Source organism: Palaemon carinicauda, chromosome 1 (assembly GCF_036898095.1).
Source record: "Palaemon carinicauda isolate YSFRI2023 chromosome 1, ASM3689809v2, whole genome shotgun sequence".
Classification (NCBI taxonomy): Eukaryota; Metazoa; Arthropoda; class Malacostraca; order Decapoda; family Palaemonidae; genus Palaemon; species Palaemon carinicauda.
The window spans coordinates 303,885,041-303,909,180 of record NC_090725.1 but is presented as its reverse complement, the minus strand read 5'-3'; the positions used below and the strand labels follow the sequence as shown (position 1 = coordinate 303,909,180).

At 43.8% G+C, this 24,140-nt stretch overlaps 1 protein-coding gene across 3 annotated transcripts in view; it reads left to right on the top strand.

Annotated features, from left to right (window-relative positions):
• Window positions 1–2,804: 2,804 nt before the first annotated feature.
• The window catches only part of LOC137645448 (zinc phosphodiesterase ELAC protein 1-like), a 35,699-nt gene continuing 14,363 nt past the window's right edge, over window positions 2,805–24,140 (top strand). For all 3 annotated transcript variants that reach the window (XR_011045302.1, XM_068378261.1, XM_068378255.1), the window contains exons 1-4: window positions 2,805–2,867; window positions 14,055–14,146; window positions 14,842–15,131; window positions 16,781–16,935. Coding sequence is in view for 2 of the 3 variants with exons in the window: in XM_068378261.1 (XP_068234362.1) it covers window positions 14,065–14,146; window positions 14,842–15,131; window positions 16,781–16,935 (527 nt within the window). In the remaining variant the exon portion in view is untranslated. The remainder of the gene's footprint in view (window positions 2,868–14,054; window positions 14,147–14,841; window positions 15,132–16,780; window positions 16,936–24,140) is intronic.

Below are 24,140 nucleotides of genomic sequence, written 5' to 3'. Positions count from 1 at the left end.
TTTGCATTATTCTATTTATAAATTCCATTGCCTGTCTAATTCATGGGGCAACTTCTTTGATTGGTGTTTCTAATTTCCTTAATTTTATGCCACTGCTTCTAAATTTTCCTAATTATCTACAGCTAAACATATGCTCTGTAGTACCCCTGCCGCTCTGCATAACTCACGAAGCCTATCATTTTAACTCTGTTTATTCTTTTCATATTCTAGTTTTAAACTTATCATATCCATTCTTGTTTTCATTACGATTACAGCTTCCTTAATAGTGTTGCAAACCTCAACTTAGCAATTTCTGCTTTCTTTTCTTAAAATTTTCTTTTAATTTCATTTGCCACTTTACGTTTTATTTATTTCTTTAGTTCTTACTATCTGTATTTTCTTACTTCAGTTTCAATGTCATATTTTCTACACATTTCTATGACTTTTCCCCAGCATTCTCCATATGGTTCCCTTATTTGGTCTTCCACTATTATATCTCCTTGACTAATCGTTTATCATCTGATGTTATGAATCAACATCGCCTTTTTACTCTCTACTCTATTCTCAACTGGTCATTTTTTTTTTTCGTTCAACTCCAAATAAGACGTGGTTACAATCTGTTCAAACACTTCCTTTCTTTCATTTATTTTTTTCTTTATTACACACCATGTCTCAATATTTGCAACCATTGCAAGTACCATTACTGTTTTATAATTCTTTATTCTTACGAGCAATGCCAAATCTCTGTTACTGTCTCAGTACTTCCCAACTTCTTGCACCATATAGGCCTATTCTATCTTTGCTACCATTTTGCTTATGCTAAGACCATGGTCTCCCTTTTCTAGTACCATTCTTCTAACTATTTATATTCATTAACTGTTTCTATCCTTCCATTTATAACCACCCTCTTAATCTTTCTAACTCCTTTGTGTGTGTGTGTGTGTGTGTGTGTGTGTGTGTGTGTGTGTGTGTCTAATGACTAACACTGCTGACTTCTGTGATCTGGTGTTAAAAGTAAAATTCTTTAGTTCTTCCAACCTGTGGCAGTTGCTTATAGCGTTTTCTACACTGTATTTATTATTACTATGGAACATTGTATCATCTACTCATATCATGGCCTCTATTCAGTTATTTCTAATCAGGGTTATCGTCTTCTCAATTATAGTATTAACTTTGTAACAAGTTAACATAATGCTGGTCCAAATTTTGTTCCTTGTCTTACATTTCCCTTTATTTTATTTTTTTTCCTGTATATCTTACAGGACTCTTAATTATCGCTTTAGCTTTCTAGTATATATATATATATATATATATATATATATATATATATATATATATATATATATATATATATATATATATATATATATATATATATATATATATATATATATATCCTCTTAGCATAATATTTCCCAACTATCTCGCACAATTTTTCATTACAGTCCTTCAAGCATAACTTATGAAAATATCATTTTCTGCATCTCTAAGCCTTATATATGTGGAGGTCCCTAATAATCACTAAAGCATTCAGTCTTCTAAGATATATCTTATGTGGCTCTAGCCTCTATCCCTGCACATTGAAATCTTTTAATCTTGTCATTAATTTTATCCTTGATTTTCATTAATCTAGTTTCTCAAACATCTTATTTTGTCCGTAATAAATAATTCTCTTTTATTGTCTATATCAAATCTACTTTGTTTGGGATTGCCCCTTGATAATATATTTAATTCATCCCATTCATCTAGTATATCTATTCTCTCTTCTATTTTATATATAATTTCTCTCAAACTATTCTTCATATATTGGCCTATGTTTTTTCACCATGTTAGGATATTGCTCATGTCACGACTGTCTCTTGTATTCTTCTTTATCAATGATAGTATTATGACATCTACCGCTTGTTTTCATTACTCTTTCTAGTTAACTTTTTACAGTTTGTCTTCAATTCTGTATTACAAATTTCCAAGTTGAGGAAGTTTGTATACTTATGAACCAGGAACCAAAGACTATATAACTTCAGTATATAGTCTTTGCCAGGAACCTGGAACCGCAAAATAAGTTTGCAGGTACTTTGTTAATTAATAAATAGAAACAAAACTTCTAAACTTATAAGTAGTATTGCAATTAAGCACTTTCCTGTAACCATGGAAATTTCAATTTTAATTCTATTCCATCATCTTATAATCATAGACATATCTATGGTTAGCTGTCCTAATTTTGGGCATAAAAATAAATGTTCGGTAGTATCTTCATCTTTGCACAGGTCACACAAATTATCTTCATATTTTCTCCTGAAATTCGCTTTAAATTGAGCATATTTAATCTTGTCTTCATTACAAGGGATGCCTTATCCATATTCATTTCTCTGATATAAGGCTGTAGGCCATTTCCTTCAATAAATCTTAATTTTTTTTCATCACTTTCTTTATCATCAATAGTTTCTTATATTTTTTCCCATAATTATTTTCTTGATGTATTTTTTCAGGGTCCTTTTTTCCCCTAACTAGTTTCCATAACAATACTTCTTCTTCTTCCGTTTTCGTAACCTGGTTACCAAAAATGCAGGGTTGTCATTCGTACGATAATTATAGTACGTGTACGATTATTTTGGGTCCGGTACGATGTACGATACATACCTAAGGTATAAACAATGTAGTTGTGTGTGGGTTTAATTAAACAATTATACTAAAATCTTTTGAAATAAGTCAATCATGTAACACCCTAATAATTATATTGAAACTGTGTACGATAATGTTGGTTGAAAAACGACAATTTTAAGGCTCATGTACGATAATTCAGTCGAAATAATCTGGCAACCCTGCCAAAATGTAAACATTGTCTTCTGAATCTGAAGTCATTATTCAAAAAGTGCTTGTAAAGAATAGTAAGTATTAAGTGTTATCTGGGAAGTTTATGTAGTTTGATTAGACTGACCTGGTCAGTTATTAAAATTTGGTTATTATTGACTATATTGCTATATTCATAATGAAGGAAATAAGTATTTCTGGTGCTTTAAAAGGTCCTTTTTTGAAGTGTACGTGATTTTTTTTGGGAGAGTCGTAAACTTTGGTAAAAATTTTCACAAACTTTGTTATTACTTGTCAAAATATATTTTCTTAAATTTGAAAAGGGGGTGTATGTATGATAGCGGCCACCGGTATGTATTATTATGTCTAACTTAGAATACGGCAATGTAAGGGGGGTCGCAGGGGGCCGCTACCCCCTCCTGTTAGGTAATTAGGTAAGGACACAGCTTGTAGGTTAGTTTAGGGGGGAAAGTTCAGGTTAGTGAATGTCCATTTTTAATTAATGCGTGAGGAACTGGCCACTGATATACAAAGGCTTCCTACTTTCCTAATGGGGGGCTAATACCCCCCTGCGACCCCCCTACACTGCCGTATTCGAAGGTAGCCGTAATCATACATGCAGGTGGTTGCTATCATACACACACCCTCTCAACCCCATGTTTGCTTCCTAACTGGCTTCACCCCTGACACGGTAACACTGAATCGTAATATTTCGTAAATCGTAAAAATATCTTCATAATATTGTAGTTAGGACTAAGATGAACAACATTTTCCCCATAAACAAAACAGATTTGACAAATAATAAGCAAGTTTATGGCTATCTCAACCAACTACATATACCCTTTTTAATTTTTATTTTATTTCACTTGAATATATAATAACTAACAAGTATTTTTTATAGGTATGTGATAGGTCTTTTTTTTTAATGGGTGTGTCAACTATTCTACAAACTGACCATTACTAATAGTATACAGGTTTTTATTTTAATGGATGTGATATTTTTTTTTTTTTTGTGTGTGGCAATTCTTGAAGTTTGAGTTTACATTAGAAAATACATCTTTAGTGTTCATACCCAAGGCCTTGGTCTGTAAAAGGGAATCAGTAGCTTCTACAGGAGTAATTTTATTATCCAACAAAATATCTTAACTGGTGCTATTTGGTTATGGTAGGAAATGTCTAAATCTCTCGTTCCTCCTAACCCAACATAGGGTGCAGTGTCATTACTTATGACGGGGCATTAACGCTACACATGAACTTCATACGATATGTTGAAAAGCATCCCTTATCAGTGATATCAGAATTACATCCCCTATAAATAGGGATTGTATAATGTTATCGATGGATAACAAATATAAATATAGTAAAAAAAAATCCAGAAGCAACTGTTGCAGTATGGAAGAACCAAAGAGATTTATTTTTTTACCAACCATCAGGAGTCAGCTCTATAGCTGAGTCCTCAGTTTACATACAAACTTAATAGGTTCCAAGAAGCTGCTTGTAAGTCAATTTTTTTTTTAATTTGGCCTAGGGTTGGCTTCACCTTACTCACATGCATACGATTTGTAGCTGCAAAAATCAACAAATAGTCCCATTTCATATTGCAAATGTCGTCTTGCTTATTGTATTAAATTATATAATGTTGGATGATTATAGTATTTCATTATGAATTTTTGATACAATATCTGAGATTTATGATTTTAGTTGGATTTGAGTTTGCAAGTTGAAGACCTTCTGTATTAGCAATAGATCATATAAAAGAAAGTAGAAAAAATTAAATGGTTGGTTAGAAATGGAATTATTGAAACAGTAAAAGGTTACAAATACTGTACTTGGGGAAGAGTGTTCAGAAAGAGATCAAAGCCTTGAACTGGCGGTTATGGGATGCCGGTTACAGTCCATTCGGTCTCCGAAGGGGAGTTCGATCATCAATCTGTCATCCCATTGTGCTCTTCAGGGTATTTTTTTTTTATTTCATCTTTTGATCTATGGTGGTTGCTTAATAGATTGTGTAATTGTCACAGTTACTATATTGTCTTAAAGATTATTTTAGCATAATTCTGGAATGTAAAATAATATGACAGGTTTAAAGGTTTAAAGGATGCTCATGAATGGCAGAGGCAAGGTACAATGATATTGCCTTAACTAGCAGGATAATGCCCTACATACTGATCATATTTACATATGATCAGCACCCAAGCCCCCTCTCCACCCAAGATAGGGCTAAGAAGGGCCAGGTAGTGAATACTGACGACTCAGCAAGTAAACCTATAGGCTCCCACAAACCCCCCATCCTTAGCTTACAAGGATAGTAAGAAACTGTTGTGTTTGAGCTGGATTCGAACCTCAGTCCGACGACTGCCAGGTAGGGATGATAGGCCACCACATCTACTTTTTTCTTCCCTCTTCCACGGGGTTGAAGACCAACCACTGTTATGCTCTAGATCCGTTGACTGATAAAGATAAACTACATTCTATAACCTCTGTTCTACCGGACCAAGTTTATTTAGACTTAAATCCCCCATCCTCCTTTTACAAGGTGAAGAATAGACGAGTGTCTACAAATCCCGCTGTTTCACCATTTACGTTAGTCTTGGTGCAAAAAACTCCTGAAATGATCTCTCAAGCAGATAAAGTTCTTCTGACCAAGTACTGTACCAAGTTTCCTACAGACTAGTTACTGACCCACGCCCTAACAGGTACTACATCTCCCTTTCTTTAATTGTGGACAAGGGGAATGGTATGTTCATGAGGAAGGATCCTACCAGTTTGGACCATAGGGACCTCATCCCACCAATAAGCGAGGTTTCAAATTGAAGATAAGAAAATTGTGTTCATAAAAACAAATAAATTTTTAAAGTAATGTATTTCTCTTAGCTATAATGACATGAGCTCTTGTAGTGTATTTCCATCCTCCATCACTGTTCTCAGTCATAAGGCTGAAGATAAAAACTGGCTCACTCAATTTCTCCATTTTGTAGGGAATATTAGTTCTAATTTTAAGGACTCGGTATATAGCCAGAAACATTCCAAATTACTTTAAACACCTTATATTTTCTTTCTGGTGATAGATGTAGGTAGTTTTAAGTAGACCACTTATTGTACTTTCTGTCTTGCACCATGTTATTGTTGCCGTATGTGGAGGAAAGATGGAAAGATCATATATTTGTTCCGTAACCAAAATACAAACCACGCTATTTACATAGGGTATTACTTTCGGCGTAGCTGAAATGACGAGCCAATAGAATTTTAACGAGGGTTAACTACCCCCGCGCTAGTTAGCAGGGGGTAGGGGAGGGTTAGCTTACCCCTCCTCCCTCCCACATCGGTGAAATGTCTCACTTCACTTTTGGCTCGGACGATGTTCAGACGTTCTGCCTTTCGTCCTCGCTTGACCAGCCATTTCATGTTTTGTCTTTACTTAATCACTTACTTTTCTTATACCGAATATATATATAACATATATTTACGTTTATGTATATATTTGAGCATAGAAATCAGTAAGTTTCCTTTTCAGTGTTCATGCTGTGTGTGTGTAGTGTACGATATCTCCGTGTTGCCCGCCGGCAGTCAGGCCACCACCCTGTAATTTCATGGATCGCGATCTCTTCCTTGGTCCTTCGGTCCTTCCACGGGTGCCGTGGGAAGACGTCATCGTTTGAACTTGAGAGTGTAGTCTGACTACGGTCTCTCTCTCTCTCTCTTAAGGTCGTTCAACTACTTACTATGTTTACTACGTACTATGGTAGCTTCCTTCCCGTGTCGGGTGGAGTTGCTACGCAGTAATTTTATCTCAATAATATGTTTAGGAATCTAATTGTATTTGTTAACTTTTCAGCTTTTTTGCAGAACGCTTTCCTTCGGGGTTTTTTCGTTCGTACTTTAGTGAACATTCTTAAATGAATTACATAATTATAATTGTTATAATTCTGTTCTTGTTACAGCTCCCCGCCCTCCCCCCTTTCCCTTGAGTGTAAGGGGGTTGAGGGCACATGCCTGTTGTGTAATTCTTGTGTTATTTTCCCTCGGGATTCCTCTTCGGTGTCTTCCCGGGGGAACGAATGTTACCTAATTACGTTAATTCTTGTGTTATTTTCCCTCGGGATTCCTCTTTGGAGTCTTCCCAGGGGAACAATGTTAACAAATTACTTACTTTCGCAGTTAACGTTGTAAGTTTTCGTTTGCCTATTGTGTCAACGAAGTAGAGCTGTCTTGTTGGGGCCTGGGGAGTCTGCTGTTGCTGCCTCCCCTTTAAGTCTTCGTCAGGGGCATGTCTCCTTCTCTTGGAAGTTCTCCCATGTCACTGACAGCTCTACAGTTCATCTTAGATCCCTCAGGAGGTTCCCTTCCGAGGGAAGTTTCCTACCCAGGTTTGAGTTGTATTTTCCCTTCTAGGGGAAACTTCTCTTACCTTGATAATTATTATTTTTGTTCCTGGTCCTTCGGCGGTTATGCTCTTGGTGCTGAGCGACCGCTTTTGTAACCTTGTACAAGGGGCTGAGCAGTTGCAAGCTCGGACCATAGAATTCGTGCGACTATGCTCTTGGTGCTGAGCGGTCGCACCTGCAGCTACGCTCAAGTGGCTGAGCAGCTGCAAGAGCCCCTCTTCGGAGGATTGCTCTTAGGTCACTTGCTGGCCCATCGGCCCTTGGGTGCCATCTGCTGTCTCTTCTACGAAGTGTTCCCTCTCTTGTTCGCGAGGGAGGACACTCTTAGAGACTCCTTCTGCTGCTGTTGCTGCTGTTGCTGAAGGCTCAGTCCTCTTTGGGGGATAGCGGAGCCTTACGGTCTCTCCTGCGAGTGTTTCTCCCCTGGGGGGGAGATCTCCACAGAGACTCCTCTTCGGAGTCCTCTCTCTGCTGTTGTTGCTGTTGATGCTGAGGGCTCAGTCCCCTTCCGGGGCAGCTGTTGCCACAGTCCTGCCAGACCTTCTAGTCCTGCTTCGCCTCTGGTTGCTGACACCTAGTTGGTGCCTTCGAGACCGTCGCCCGACGGGCACCTGACCCTCCGGGTCAAAGGGATGTCTCCCACGGTGTGGGAAATTCCCTTGCGCGTCAGGGTTTCCCTGCACGCCCTCCTGTGCGTTCGCGCACAGTAGCGCACATGCGCTCTCCTAAGAAGCAGTCTTCGGACTCTTCTTGCCAGCGCTCTCCTGCCCGTCAGCGCTCTCCTGTTCGCCAGCGCTCTCCTGTGCGTCAGCGCTCTCCTGTGCGTCAGCGATCTCCTGATCATCAACGATCTCCTGATCGCCAGCGTTCTACTTATCGCCAGCGCTCTTCTGATCGTCAACCAGATCGCAAGCGCTCTCTTGATTGTCGGCGCTCTCCTGTTCGTCAGCACTCTCCTAAGCGTAAGCGCTCTCCAGATGATCGTCAGCGCACTTCGGTTCCCGCTGCGTGCCTGGTGCGCCAGCAGTCTACCGAGCGCTCCAGATCTCCTTCAGTTTCTGCTGTGCGCCGGGTGCGCCAACAGTCTCTCGGAAACTGTAGATATCCTGCTCGTCAGCGCACACATGCGCACTTGGTTCTAGAGAAGCGCCCTGCGCGCCAACGATCTCCTGTGCGTCCTATCTTCTGATCCAGAGACAGGCAAGGATGGGACTCCTTCGCCTCGCCACCGCGCACTTGCGCGCCCATCACCGCCCTCGCAACAGCGCGCGTGCTCCCCAGCACGCACTTCTAAAGTTCCTGTGCGTTCACGCGCGCGTGAATCGCCTTCGGAACCTGTTCACGAGCACTCTCCACTGCGCACCTCTTCATCGGATTCTGCGCCTAGGAAGTCTGCGCACCAGCGCCCTCCGGCTCGTTAGCGATCTCCGAAGCGCCCGCGCGCAAGCGATCTCCTGATCGCCAACGCCCTCATCCTGTAGATCGCCACAGGTCCCCGACACGCGCTAAGGCAAAATCGCCTGAGCGCTATCGGTTGCCTACTCGCATTGCGAGTCATCGATCGCCAACGCACCATTATTCGCCCACGAGTGTTCGCTATTATGCGCAACCTCACCTTCTGGTTCTGTACCCTCGCTGATATCTTCTGGCCGCACAACCGCGCGCCAACAAGCTCCCACCCGCCAGCGATCTCCTAGCGATCACGAGCGATTCTTCGCCTGCCCGCTAGCGTTTTCAACGCTCCAACACGTCCACGCTTCAGATCACCGTAGGTCCCCTACGCAGCCACGCGTTAGCTCTCCTGTATGCGATCGGTCGCTATGCGCCGTCGCTCGCTAACGCGCCATCGTTCGCCAATGCCCCATCGCCCGCTAGCGAACCATCGCTCGTCAACACGCCATCGCTCGCTTACGCACCATCGGTCTTCCGACCGCCAGCGCTCGTCTTACTATCAGACGCCCACTCGCACGCACGCCCGCGCGCGAACCAATGGTTGTACCATCGCTCGAGCTCCAGGGCGATTTCGCCCGCGATTCCCGTCGGGTTTCACGACATGGGCAACCTGGCTAGTTTTCTGGAGCGCATAAACGCAGAGCGTGGCAAGAACTAGAGCAGGAAGAATCTTCAGAAGGGCCTGAGTAACATTCTTCTCCCTTTGCAGGCAGTCCCCATCAACTCTATTCCTTAAGATCGGCCGATTCCCTTCCCTCCAACGGTGGTTGCTGTCAACTGCCTCGGTCAGTCATCAACAGAGGTGATTTTGCGAGATCATAGGGTAACCTGGTTTAGCTCTTCCTCTTCCATTCCGTGGAATGGGCTTTGCAAGATTTTTCCCTCAAGAAACTCCCCGCCTGGCAGGTGGCATTCTCGACTTCGGGGATCTTGAGCCAGGAGGTAGCCACAGAGGTACCAGGCAGGCCACCTCGTGGCTGACCATCGAGCTTGAGTCTCTGGCCATCCAGTCGCGACCCGAGGATACAAGGAAGCTCCGGGAAGGTCTTGGAACTCTCCTTCTCTCGGGAGCTCCATCGTTTCCTGGCACCAAGTTTCGAACTGGTGGAAAAACTCAAGGTTGAAGCAATGGAAGGCAGTGACCGAGAGGTCTCTCTCGAAGGTCCCTACCGTAGACGTCAGCAAACCCAGAGACTCTTCCATCCTTGGAAAAGTTTGTTTGAGCCTAAAGACAAGGACGAACAGTTGAGAGGGGGAGAAATCGTATCACGATTCACTCCTCCAGGACGCTTACATTGATACCCTACAAGCCTCCAGCGCCTCAACTACAACGGCCTCGTCAGCCTAGGACATCGGAACTGGCACGGGCAGCTAAGACAAGGTGTCTTTACAGCAGCCCCCTCCTGTCAGGGACAGGAGGGCAAGAAGCCCTCCGGGGTTGGGCAGTAATCCTAAAAGGAGCAGCCTAGGCCGCAAAACGCTAGGATTGTAAACCCCTCCCTGCATCCCCCATTGGGAGGGATGCCTAGAGTTGCACCTTCTAGTGACAGCAACTCTGGGCCGATTCTTGCACGATCTTCATGATCAGCCAAGGATATCGTGTCCCATTTTTAGCATCTCTACCTTCCCTGTCAACAAATCCAGGGTCGCTGAGTCCCTTTGCCATGGGATCGACAAAGGGGCTAGCCCCTCGGGCAGAAGTCGAGACCATGCTCTAGAAGGATACTCTCCAAGGTCGTCGACGGCTTCCCCCCAGCCTTCTTCAACGACTCTAGCCTCTAAGAGGCTCCTGAAGGCTGGAGACCCGCCATCGACCTCTTAGCCCTGAACAGGTTTGTCAAACAAACTTGGGTCAGTGTGGGACAGAGTCCATCAGACTTGTAGTGGGACTACAAGACTTCATGTACAGTACACACTGGATCCGAAGGACAGGTACTTCCAGATCCCTGTCCCCCCGTCTTCCAGGAAGTACTTGAATGCAGCCTAGACAACAGAGATACCAGTTCAAGGCGCTGAGTTTCGATCCCTCCACAACACAGCAGGCGTTCACGAGAAGGTTTATCCTGATCCTCAGGACCACACAGGATCGGCATCCGCCTCCTTCACTTTCTGGATGGCTGGCGAATCCCGGCAGTCTCGGAATCGAAGTTTTCTCGACACCGAGACAAGCCTCTGAGACTTTGCCAAGATCTAGGGATCATGGTAAACTCGAGGAGTCTTCTCTGTTTCCATCGCAGCAGCACGGATATCTAGGCTTGATATTATACTCTAATCTCCATTAAGCCTTCCCATCAAATGACAGGATAGCAAGGCGGAGGAGAGTCGTGGAACCTTTCATCAGGCGAGGAAAGTCTCCGGCCATTTTCTGGTTACATCTCCTAGGTCACCTTCCGCCTTGTCCCTCTAGTTCCTTACAACCGCCTCAGGATGAGATCCCTGCTTTGGCGACTCAAGTTCAGGTGGAACCAAGACAACGGTTCCCCAGACATTCTGGTCTCCATGGGACCTGCGGAACGAATGGACCTGCAGTGTTAGTAGACCTATGGAAGCCTTTGCAAGGCACTGGATCTTTCATACCTCCCCCGCATTTGATGCTGTTCTCGGACACGTCAAAGGAAAGGGGGGGGGGCGTGTTCTGAACCAAAGGATCTGCAGCCTATGACCAGAACTAGAAGGGTACCTCCACATCAATTGGCTAGGGATGAAGGCCGTATTCTGGCCCTTCAACAGTTCCAACAGACTCTGACAAGTCACTCCGTGAGCGACAACACCATGGTAGTGGCTTATTTCATCAAGCTGGGAGGTACCTTTTCATAACAACCTTCCCCATCTTACAGTAGAGATACTGAAATGATCCGAAGTCCACTCAATACTACTATCAGCTCGCTTCATTCCGGACAAAGGAATGTGCTCTCAGACAGGCTGAGCAGAGCATAGCAGATAGAGAGTACCAAGTGGTCTTTGGAACCCCCAGTAGCAATAAGTCCTGACCTTGTGGACTTGTTCCCGACAGCCTTGAATTTCAAGCTGCCGCTGTACTACTCCCCAGTTCCAGACCACAAGGCACCCTGGCAGAATGCCTTCTCACAACGGTGGGACATCATCGACGTCTACGCCTTTCCACCGTTGGGTCTGAGGGGAAGGAAGCTCAACAAGACCAGACTATCGGTCGGACTGTTGATGACGCTGATAACTTCGCTACGGCATCATGCAGAGTGGTTCCCGGACCTCCTGCATTCCCTGATGGAACTCCCGAGAGAGCTTTACCCATGAAAAGAGCTAAAGCAACCACACTGCAACATCTATCTCATAGCCGCAGCATCGCTTCGGCTCCACGCCTGGAGACTATCCAGTGTCTCCTCTCAGAGAGAGGTGTTCCGCAACAAGTTGCGGAGCGTATGTCTTAACACCTGCGAAGTCATCGCAGGGGTCCACCAGGCGAGGCGGAGAGTCTTCTGTGGTTGTCGTCGTGGGAGAGGTATATTCCCCCCTCGATGCCACTGTTCCAGCAATAGCGGAGTTATTGTGCATCTGCGGGAGGAATTACGCCTTTTGCTTTTGGCGGTATAGCCTATCGCTCAGCCTCAAGCCTGGTCTTCAGGCTGTAAGGATAAACAATTCCTCCTCGCGGGATCTTCTTCGCTCATACGAAGCTACGAACTTACGTGCGCCCAGTCGGAATGAGACCTCCTCCATGGAGCATGGCTAGGGTTCTTAGGGATCTGAAAACTTCTCCCTCTGAACCATTACGCTAAGAGTCTGACAGCCTCCTGACTTAGAAGACGGTGCTCCTGCTCGCTTAGGCCTCGGCCAAGCGTATCAGTGTACTTCATGGTCTCTCGTACGACTTCTCCCATTCAAGAGGAGAAGGGGAGGTAACGTTCGGGTTTGTCCCTGAGTGGTTTCTAACTCAGGATCTTGGAGTTCCAAACCTTGGGTTCGACTCCGTCAGGATCTCGAGTCTCCGTTCTGTAACAGATGACCCAGACCTTCTCCTACTATGCCCAGTAGGGTGTTATCTTGAAGAACAACTGCAGCTCGTCCTCACGTGCAGGCCCTGTTTGGGAGCACAGGAAGGTCGAAGAGGAGGGTCACCACCCTTGCAGCCTGGATTCAAAGGCCCATCCATCTCGCCCTGAATCCAGACCCTCCTCCGTCATGTAGCCTAAGAGCACACGATGTCAGAGGCATCGCAGTGCCGCTGGCCCTCAAGAGAGCTACTCTGTGACGCAGGTGCTATAAACTAGAGACTGGAAGAGTCGAATGGCCTTCACAGCCCACTACCTGCAGGACGTGACCCACAGGACCCTCGATATGTTTCTGTCGGCCTGTGGTGGCTACACAACAGCTGGTCTAACCTCAGGCTCCTTAATGGACAGGTAGCAGAAGGTTGAGGGCATTGTTACCCGGTGTCAGACTGCATGAATGAAAGAGGTATGTCTGGCCCTTACCTCTTTCTTCATCCTCCCCTCTTTCTTCATCCTCCCCTCTATTGGGGAAAGCAGCATCCTAGGTTCTCTGTATAGCTGACCTCAAACCTCTGCAGGTAAACCATGCTTCCTTGTGTTCCTAGTATTAAGGTAATAGTTTCGTGTCCCCCATACCCTGACGAGGTGGTATTGGGAACGTCCTAACCTAGAGTTCCGTCTAAAGAACTCCAGGTCAACTGCCTAGGACGAGTCACACTTTTCCCTTCATACACAAAGCTTATGTAGGCCACACGTTCCTTGTGGAACAAGGAACTTGTGAGGTGCAGGAACTCCTTTTCTCGAAGTGCTGCTCACTCGGATTCTGAGTCCCCGGGTAAAGCCAAAGCCAGTAAGGCTGGGGACTTTCCACCCTTCCTAAGGGTGAGTCACCCTATGTAAATAGCGTGGTTTGTATTTCGGTTACGGAACAAATGACAAATTCGGAGATAATTTGTATTTTTCCTAACCATACAAACCTTAGCTATTTACGCATATTTGCCCGCCAGCCCTGTCCCCCAAGACAAGTCCTACCTCTAAGTGAAGTGAGACATTTCACCGGTGTGGTAGGGAGGAGGGGTAGCAAGTTACCCCTCCCCTACCCCCTGCTAACTAGCGCGGGGGTAGTTAACCCTCGTTAAAATTCTATTGGCTCGTCATTTCAGGTATGCCGAAAGTAATACCCTATGTAAATAGCTAAGGTTTGTATGGTTAGGAAAAATAAAAATTATCTCTGAATTTGTCATATTACAAAATAACTGTTAATTCATTGATACCCTATTGTTTCAAATTCATGACATGATATTGTACGGGAGCATAATCTCAATGTGTAATGAAAGATATTTTTAATAGTTTTTTTCATTTCAAGCTAAAGTGATATACTGTATTTAATCATCAGCGATAAAAGTTAATTAGGCAATTTCCCTTATGTATATTAATTAGATGTTCAACCTATTTTCAGACTACTCAGAATGAAGCTTTATTTCCTTGGCACGGGATCCAGCTATCCGACCAGAAAACGGGGCGTTTCAGCTGCCGCACTTCAGCTAGACGGTATTATGAGAGATACAGAGTTCATAACTTGTTATTAAGATTTATTTCATGCTTTATGTATTTGTTGTTGGTCTGTATCAATTTGGAATATCATAACTATTCATTCAGAAGGGCCTCAACTTTCAAACATTCAGAGCTACAAATACATATCCAGCTGAAATCATAAATCTTGGATATTGTATCAAAAGTTCACAATGAAATACTGGAATAAAACAATTTTATATAATCTAATTCATAAAGCAAGACAAAGGTCTATTTGTTGACTTTTGCAGATGAAAATCGTAGGTATGAAAGTTAAGTGAAGCCTACCTAGGCCATAATTTAAAAATTTTTACTTACAAACAACTTTTTAGAACCTTTCTCTATGTACATGTTAACCCTTTTACCCCCAGGCTATTTGGAACTTTCCAACCCTTAACCCTCAGGGTTTATTTTTTTTCAAGTACATTTTGCAGTATATTTTTTTCAAATTGCTCTAACAGCCTTAATTTTTTTCATAGAGAGGTCACGTTGGTCTCATTCTCTTGGAAAATGCCTGAAGTTTCTCAAAAAATTATCAAAAATATGCAAAAAAAATGGAAATAGCAGTTTTTTGCAAGGACGTACCGGGGGTAAAGGGATGAATTTTGTGAATCATACCAGTACGTCCTTTGGGGGTAAAAGGGTTAATACAGAAGAAATACTCATAATTTCAGATGGTAGTGTGTGGCTTTTTGACTGTGGCGAGGGAACACAGATTCAGGTACAGAAGGTGACAGTGTCAAGACAGAGAATTAATAAGATATTTATTACTCATCTTCATGGAGATCATTTGTTTGGACTTCCGGGTCTGCTTTGCACAATATCATCTCAGATTGGTATGTCTAAGGAAGAACTAGAGGCAAAGGGGACACCAGTTGTTGACTTGTATGGTCCCCAAGGACTAAGAAGATTCGTGTATACCTCCCTCAGTCTTTCAAGGTCTCCATTGCAATTTAAATATCGAGTAAGTTATATATTACCTTCCTGCTGGAAGTATTTGTAATAATACAATACTTTGTTCCTACGCTAGATGCAAACCATTATTCTGTAATATAAAGAAATATAAAAGTTCTGTAATTTGTATTTTTTCTAACTACAGGATACACACCTGCGTCCCTTAATTGAAGTATATTTTTAGCATACAGTAGCTGAAACTGGGGTGGTAAAATTATAACAAGGTATACGTACTTATTGGCTGGTGGCGGGGAAACCCACTCAGTACACTTTGACTTCAAACCTATGGCTTGTGGTTGAATGACTCAGGTTTGTATAGTTAGGAAAAATACAAATTCTTTTAAGAATTTGTAATTTGTTCATACAAAATGAAAACTTTCGTCCTTTAATAGGAGCCTTATCTTTAGGAGGGAGGAAGTCCTTATAACTGACTAGCCTGTTTACTTTCTTGGGAATGTCAAGGAATTTGGTCCAATGTAGGAGTTCTATGCTCCCCCCTGATCAGGCGCTAAAAGATCATGAGCCCGATCAGTCCTCTTCTCGCTCTCTGCATTCAGGGCAATGCAGAGAGGGAACAGTGGGCTCTATCTCACAATCACCATTGGTTAATACTTTATATGACAGGTCTTCCCGACATTGGTCCTCTCCTTCCAAGAAATCTTGGTCCTGTGGAGATGGTGCTTCTTTGGAATAAAGAAGGAGTCTTACAGAGTATTTTCGTGATTTTTTATGGCTATTATTATCTACCACTGCCCACCTTCTGGATAATGTAGGAATTAGCACAACGAACATTTGGTAAAATTTAACAATTTGATACTTATTCAAGAGGCATTGGATCACGTTCTCCTCCCCACATCAATTGGGGACAAAGAAATAATAAGGAATTCAAGATGGAAGCGTCTAGCAACCATGAAGTATACATTACATTAGTAGTAGTTATCGAGATATAGGTATGGGAGGCCTGGTCATACAAGCCCATTACTAATCCTCCAATTTTTTAGTGTTGTCAACTAAGCTCCACTTGCAAAGCATATATAGCACGAGGAATTCTGGGTAATTATTTGAATAATAAATCTGATTGAAAAATTAAAATTGTATCTTATTCAAAGTATTTTTGTAATATTTATTATAGGTATTTTCAATAGTAATAGTCGATGTAGTTATTGTATTATATGATACTAAAAGATCTGCCAATTACATTGCATAGAATTTCAGTTGAATTGTGTAATTTTGTTGAGATCATAAACAAAACCTGAAGGATATATTTTAAAGTTAGGACTCTTACTATATACTCATTTGGTATACATAAATTTTACTGATCTAATTAGTATCATAAATTATACTTTGCAACATCACTACAATACTCATTTGGTATACATAAATTTTACTGATCTAACTAGTATCATAAATTATACTTTGCAACATCACTACCTAAAACACCAGTATGATTAAACCAAATAACTTTTGTGATGACCACAAGTCACCATTTTGGGCAGTTGTCAACCTTATGTAGTCACTTCTTGCAAGGGTTGAGTACTTTTTTCACTTTTTTTGGATAGTCTGAAATAAAAAATAAAAACTATCATTATATTGACAATTGTATCTAATGTAGTATAAAAAACTACATGTTAATTGTTAAAGTATGAATGCTTATTTTAGATTCATGAGCTTGTACCTGTCAAAGATCAGTATTTGGAAAACTGGGACGAGTGGGATGTTGATCACTCTGCCCCTTCTGTTACTCACCCAAGCGAACTGCCAGGGTCGTTGATTTGTCCTGATGAAGATAGTGACGGAAATGTTCACTGGAAGCTGTAAGTATTCAATCATTTATTGATTGGATTGTCGTTGTTACTATTATTATTATTATTATTATTATTATTATTATTATTATTATTATTATTATTATTATTATTATTATTATTAGCTAGGCTACAACCTTAGTTGGAAAAGCAAGATGCTGTAAGCCCAAGGTCTCCAATAGGGCAAAATGGCCCAGTGAAGAAAGGAAATAAGGAAACCAATAAACAATACGAGAAAATATTTACTATAAACTATTTAAAAAAAATAACATCAAAACATATGTCATATACAAACGAGAAACTTACTCAAGTCAGCCTGTTCAACATAACATTTGCTGCAACTTTGAACTTTTGAAGTTCTACCGATTGAACTACCTGATTAGGAAGATCATTCCTCGTCTTGGTCACAGCTGGAATAAAACTTTTAGAATACTGTGTAGTATTGAGCCTCATGATGGTGAAGTCCTGAAGTCCTAAATAACTCAACCAGATTGTTCTGTATTGGGTGAATAGCTACAACCAGCTACTACTACTACTACTATAGTGTTCTACCCTAAGGCAGGTCCTTCAAGAATGAGTCTCCCTCCATAATTCTCTATTCATGGCCACCTCTTTTGGCTCTTGGCCTTCTCCCCCCCATCAGGTCATCTAGCATGGACTTCCTTTTCCTTCCTCATGGTCTTTGTCCTTCAAATTTACTTTCTATAATGTCCTATAACCCATCTCTTGAAATGTGTCCTATCCAGTTTTTCTGCCTTCTCTTTGTTGTTGTAGTTAGGGTTCTCTCTTCTCCAGCTATTCTTAGTACTATTTCATTTTTCTTGTGGTCTCTCCAACTTATTTTCAGCATCAGCTGGCTACACTTTTCTTAATGTCATTACTTTATCCTTTAATTTTTTACAGCAAAATCATACCATATTGTGCCGTTTCATTTACTATAATACACTTCTCAGAGGAACTCTCTCCAAAGGAAGATGAGTGTTTGTCTTTGACAAGTGAATAGTACACATGCTTCCTAAGCCTTAGTAACCCTCAGCTGAAAACTTAGCATAGTTGTGAAGAATGTTTTCTTGTCTTTCCATTCATTTGTATATTTGATTATTTCAATAAAACTACTTGTGATTCATGTGCTATTCATTTAAGAATAAATATTTTTGGCCAAAATACTGTAATAGATAAAAGAAAAGTTGTTGAAATGAAGTACAATATGTGGAACCATTTATTTTTCCAGTGAAACAAGTGAGTTGATTAAACAGTGTCCTCTACAAGCTGCCACTGTTTTTTTATATCTCATTCTGCTGCTACCCCAGGTCATCTTGGTGACTGCTGAGGTAGCGGCAGTAAGGGATTCAGTGTATGAAGCTTCTTTTGTGGTGGAAAACGTGGGAGGGTGGGCTGTGGCAACCTAGCCATACCAGCCAAAATCATCTTGAGTTCCTCGTCAGGCAAAATGAAATGATGAAAAGAAAAAAAAAAAAATTTTTTTATGTTGGCTACCTCACAGAATTGAGGGAATTGATAGATAGATTATTTCTGAAATCATAGCTCTGACACAAGCAATAGAGTATAATATTACTATACTGCAAGTTGTAGATGTTATATAGTGTTCATTTCCAGTCAGGAATAATAGAGTAATGTCTTCCAGATTTGTAAATTCTAGTTTTAGTGCAGAATGCAAAATTTCCAGGGCTTCCTGTTCCCCCTGCTTCATTTTTCTGTCCCCCCATTCAGGATATATCTTCTCCGCTTAGGTCAGTTTAGTAGCATTGGGATTCAAAAAATAAATGTGGTTCGTATTGATGATTTATGAAGACCCTTTGATGTTCAATGTGAAGTTTAATGGTCTATTAGACAGTAACCCTAGGGATATAGAAAAATTTTGGAATTTATTCAATCATATGTAATAGAATTATCATCACATGATGATATGAAATGTGTTCAATTATACTGAGCTCTGATTTTGATTTTTTAGTATTAAACTTGTTGGTCAAACAGGAAATAAAATTTCTTTTTACTGGCAGTCAATTCAGTTATCTTGTAAGGACAGTGAGACAAGCGTCACCAAGATCAACTGATACTTTATTTGAATGTGCACGGAAGTATATTACAAGGTGCGGACGGAAAGGTAGGATGACGTTGGCGCCAAGTCAGATTGAAGTGCCCGCCAAAATATATGTTTTCTTACACTTACAAATATATGAATTATGGGTTGACAGAAACATGTTATGAAACGATACATATATCAAAACGTAGCTCTGGTAGAGCGGAATATATATACATAGGAAACCACAGTGTGGCGAAGAGAGAATTTAAATAAATAAGTAGTTTGTAGATTTTCTGGACGACGAAGGGATTGGTGTCCTTACAAGTACTTCCCCCCCAAGACATTGGGCGGCGTAGAGGGCTGATGATTAATCTTCGTATCTCTTCGGGCGTCAGAGGGTTCCTCTTGTTCTTGAACGGAGGGGCGCGCTGGCGGTCGGTGTAAGGATCTCTTCCTCTTGTCGTCGTTTGATGATTTTTCTTTCGTCGGGCGGCTTGTTTTGAGGCGGAACTCTGGGTCTGCCAGGTCCAGCGGAGGCGGTGTCGCTTCCTTCGAGAAACGCTGGTTTCACGCGGTCTATTGAGACCCAGTCCTCTTGACCATGGACGTCGAGAAGGAAGGCTTTCGTTGTCTTTTTAATTACCCGGTAGGGACCTCGATAAGGCCTAGTCAGTGGTTGTCGATGAGCGTCGACACGAACGAAAACGTACCTGCAGTCATCCAGGCTTTTTGGCTTGAAGTGCTTGGTTCTGTCCTGGTAAGTTTTGAGACACGGCCTGAACTTCCTGGCGATTTCCCTTAGGTGATCCAGCTGCGTGTCGTCGGTTGATGAGGGAAAGAATTCGCCAGGCACTGCGAGCGCTTCCCCGTAAACTTTTTCGGCGGGCGAAGGTTCGCCGTCTGCGCGAGGAGCAGTGCGAAGGCCGAGGAGTACCCAAGGAACTCGTGATTTCCAGTCCCCGTCGGTGCAGCTCGCCATCAGGGACGCCTTGAGGGAGCGGTAAGTTCTTTCGACCATGCCGTTTGCCGCGGGGTTGTATGCCGTGGTGCTGTGGAGCGTTGTCCCCATCAGATTCGCCAAACCTGCTCACCCAGCTTGACAGGAGGGCTTCGGCACATGCTTGAGTTGTAGCTTCGGTCATGGGCGATGCCTCCAACCACCTCGTGGAGCGATCGATGATCGTAAGTAGGTAGCGAGCGGATCCAGAAGGGGGCAGTGGTCCCACAACATCGATGTGTATATGGCCGAAACGTCTTTTTGGCTGGGGAAAATCGCCCACCCCCGATTCGGTGTGACGGCTGACCTTGCTTGACTGGCAGTTGATACATGACTTCGCCCATTCCCGGGCGTCCTTTTTTATCCCTGGCCAGACAAACTTTTCCGACAGAAGGCGAGCGGTGGTGCGTCCTGAGGGGTGCGAAAGTCCATGGATGATATCGACTATTTTCCTTCTGCAGGAGGCTGGTACCCAGGGACGAGGGCGCCCCGTGCTGGTGTCGCAAAGAATAGTTACTCCTGCTGGTCCGAGGGGAATCGCACTTATTTTGAGCGCGGATGGCTCCGTCAGGTGAACCTGTGCTTTTCGGTCAGTGCGTTGTTCGGTTGCGAGATTGGCGTAGTCGATTCCCAGGTGGATCGCGTCAATTTCAATCCTTGAAAGGGCGTCTGCGACTGGGTTTTTCTTTCCTGGGACGTAACGTATGGTGCACCCGAATTCGGCGATTGATGCGAGATGACGTTGTTGTCGGGATGACCATGCGCCCGTCGATTTCGTGAAGGCGTGTACGAGGGGTTGATGATCCGTTGCGATCATGAAGGGGGTACCCTCCAAGATGTGCCTGAAGTGGCGGACGGCGAGGTAGACGGCGAGGAGTTCCCTATCGAAGGTGCTGTATCTTGTTTCGGCGGGTTTCAATTTCTTGCTGAAGAATGCCAGCGGTCGAAGAGAACCATCGACGAGTTGCTCAAGCACAGCCCCGCAGGCGACGTTGCTGGCGTCGGTCGTTAGTCGCAGGGGCGCGTTGTCGTCGAAATGAGCCAGGGTGGTGGCATTCGCAAGGGCATCCTTCGTTCGAGCGAATGCCTGTTGCTAGGGCAAGCCCCACTCGAGTTTTTTTGCTTTTCCTTTCAGGACGTCGTCGAGGGGTGACAGGGTTTGTGCGATGTTGGGGATGAAGTGCCTGTAGTAATTGACCATTCCCAAGAACTCCTGAAGTTGGCAGACGGTCGTAGGCGTTGGGAACTTCCTGATGGCGTCGACTTTGGTTGTCATGGGCTTTACCCCACGCGAGGATACGCGGTGACCAAGGAAATCGACTCCCTCCGCACCGAACGTGCATTTGTCGAAGCGTACGACTAGGCCGTTCTCCTGTAGGCGCTTCAGGACGGTGCGGACGTGTCCCCGGTGTTCCTCCTTGGTTTTCGAGAATATCAGGATGTCGTCGACGTAGCAGACGCAGAAAGGTAGGTCATCCAGAATGCTATCCATTAGTCGTTGGAAAGTCGCCCCGGCGTTGTGTAGACCAAAGGTTGAGTATGTGAAGGTGTAGGATCCGAACGGCGTTACAATGGCAGTTTTCGGGATATCTTCCGGGAATACGGGGACCTGGAAGTAAGACTTGAGGAGATCCATCTTGGTAAAAAACTTTGCGCCGTGCAACGCGTTCGTTAGGTCCTGCATGTTGGGCAGCGGGTAATGATCGGCCGTTGTGATGAGGTTGAGGCGCCTGTAGTCGCCGCAAGGTCTCCAGGACCCGTCCGGCTTTTTAACCATGTGCAGAGGTGATGCCCAGGGGCTTGATGCTTTCTTACAGATACAGTACCCATGCGTTCCATGTCCTCGAAGGTGCGTTTGGCATCCTTCAGTTTCTGAGGCGGGAGGCGGCGGAATTTGGCGTGAGTGGGAGGTCCTGTCGTTGTCATGTGGTGGTAGATACCATGCTTGGACGGGGAACCTGGCGAGTGTCGGAGCTTGGGCTTGAAAACCTCGGGAAACTCTCGTAGGAGGTCGGCGTAGGGGTGCGTCGTCACGGCGGATACGGACATTGTTGCAGGGCCGTGTTCTAGGGCGCGAGACTGGCAGGTTCCCGTGTCGATGAGACGTCTGTTAGCGACGTCGATGAGGAGTCCATGGTGGGCGAGGAAATCCGCACCGGCGATAGCGAAGGGCCAAGAATACGAACGGCCCATGATAGATATCTTGAGGGTCTTGATTCCATAGCACTGTATGGGAGATCCGTTGGCGGCGATGAGTGAGGGAGCGTTTTTGTCGGGACCGCGGTCTAGGTCGGACTTCGAAGGAGGGAACGTTGACTGCATTGCGCCGGTGTCCACCATGAGTCTACGGTTGGAAATGGTATCGAGGATACAGAAACCAATCTTGTTTTGGTTAACTGCGGCTGCGATGGTGGCAGGTGGATGCTTCTGGCGTCATCTTCTAGGGAAACTGCACGGTGCTCTACATTTCTTGGCGTCACTGCTGAACTGTTGGTGGTAGAAGCACCATGCCGGGTTAGGCGTAGAGTTTGGTCGCGTCGGTTGCGGTGGTTTCTTTCTTGATAGAATGTTGATCTCGTCGTCCTCGAGGGCCATTGCCGAGGAGTCTATGGAAGAGCAGCTGCTGAAGGAGGAGAACGGAGGCGGTGATGACGATGATGCTCCGAGGCGAGATGCTTTGGAGGCCTCGTTGAGCTTCTGAGCCTTCGACAGGAGTTCGTTCATCGGGAGCGTGTCGGCGTCTGTCAATTGGGCCCGTACGTCCTGTGGTAGGCGTCGAAGAAAGATTTCACGAGATAAGCTAATCTCACGTCGTCGGCCGTTGCTGTCTGTTTCGGGGAGCATAAGCAGGCCGGTTAGCTCGTCCCACGCCTCGACAGGAAAGGTGTCACCCATGGGCTTGCCGGCGAGGTCCAGTACTTTCTGTGCCCTTGCTGAGACGGAGAGGGAGTAGATACCGATGAGTTTCGTTCTCAGGTCGTCGTATGAAACTTGGCCGGCCTGGGCGTCGAGCCATGGGGAAATCTTGTCGAATACTTCTTCAGGTATGGAGGTGAGAACGATGTCAGCCTTGGCGCAGGAGTCGCTGAGTCTAGCGACGCAGAAGAGTACGTCCGCTCTCAGGAACCAGGAAGCGGTGTTGTGTTGAGAAAAGGGCGGCAGTTGGACTTTGGGCGTGGAGGCGAGGCCGTTGGGTGCGATGGGCGTGTTGCTTCCTGCATCGTGGCCAGACGACGAGTCGGCGAAGAGGTGAGAAGTTGATATGTCGGTTAAGCTCATCCTACTGCCTTTCGTTCACCGAAGTGTGGGAGAACCAATGGCAGGTTCATGCCCAAGGTAACAGAGTATGTAGAAGGTAGCACGGCCGTAATAAGTCCGTTAATGGCAAAGCCAAAACCGCTGATGCTACTTTCAGCTCCGGGGTCACCAGTTGTAAGGACAGTGAGACAAGCGTCACCAAGATCAACTGATACTTTATTTGAATGTGCACGGAAGTATATTACAAGGTGCGGACGGAAAGGTAGGATGACGTTGGCGCCAAGTCAGATTGAAGTGGCCGCCAAAATATATGTGTTTTCTTACACTTACAAATATATGAATTATGGGTTGACAGAAACATGTTATGAAATGATACATATATCAAAACGTAGCTCTGGTAGAGCGGAATATATATACATAGGAAACCACAGTGTGGCGAAGAGAGAATTTAAATAAATAAGTAGTTTGTCGATTTTCTGGACGACGAAGGGATCGGTGTCCTTACAATCTCATTAATCAATCAATGCTGTCAAAACTTTCTTATTCTTTTACCACTGGTTCACATAGCATTTTTTTTTTTTTTTTTTTTACAAATTGGAAAGGAATGGAAATTATAATGGGACGTTTTCATCTTCTTAGCTCATGCTATGTTTAAAGATATTTATTTTTAAAATAGGTTCAGATTTTTCCATTAAAAAATAAGAGAACTATAGGACAGACATTTCCTTATAAAATAAACAAATTGACGTAAACTTTCAGAGGAGAGTAGCTAACAATAAGCTCATTAATCAATCAAACCTATCAAACCTTCATTTTCTTTTACCACTGGTTCACATAATAATGATTTTTTACAAATTGCAAAGGAATGGAAAGTATAACGGAACATATTTTATCTTCTTAGCTTACGCTATGTTTAAA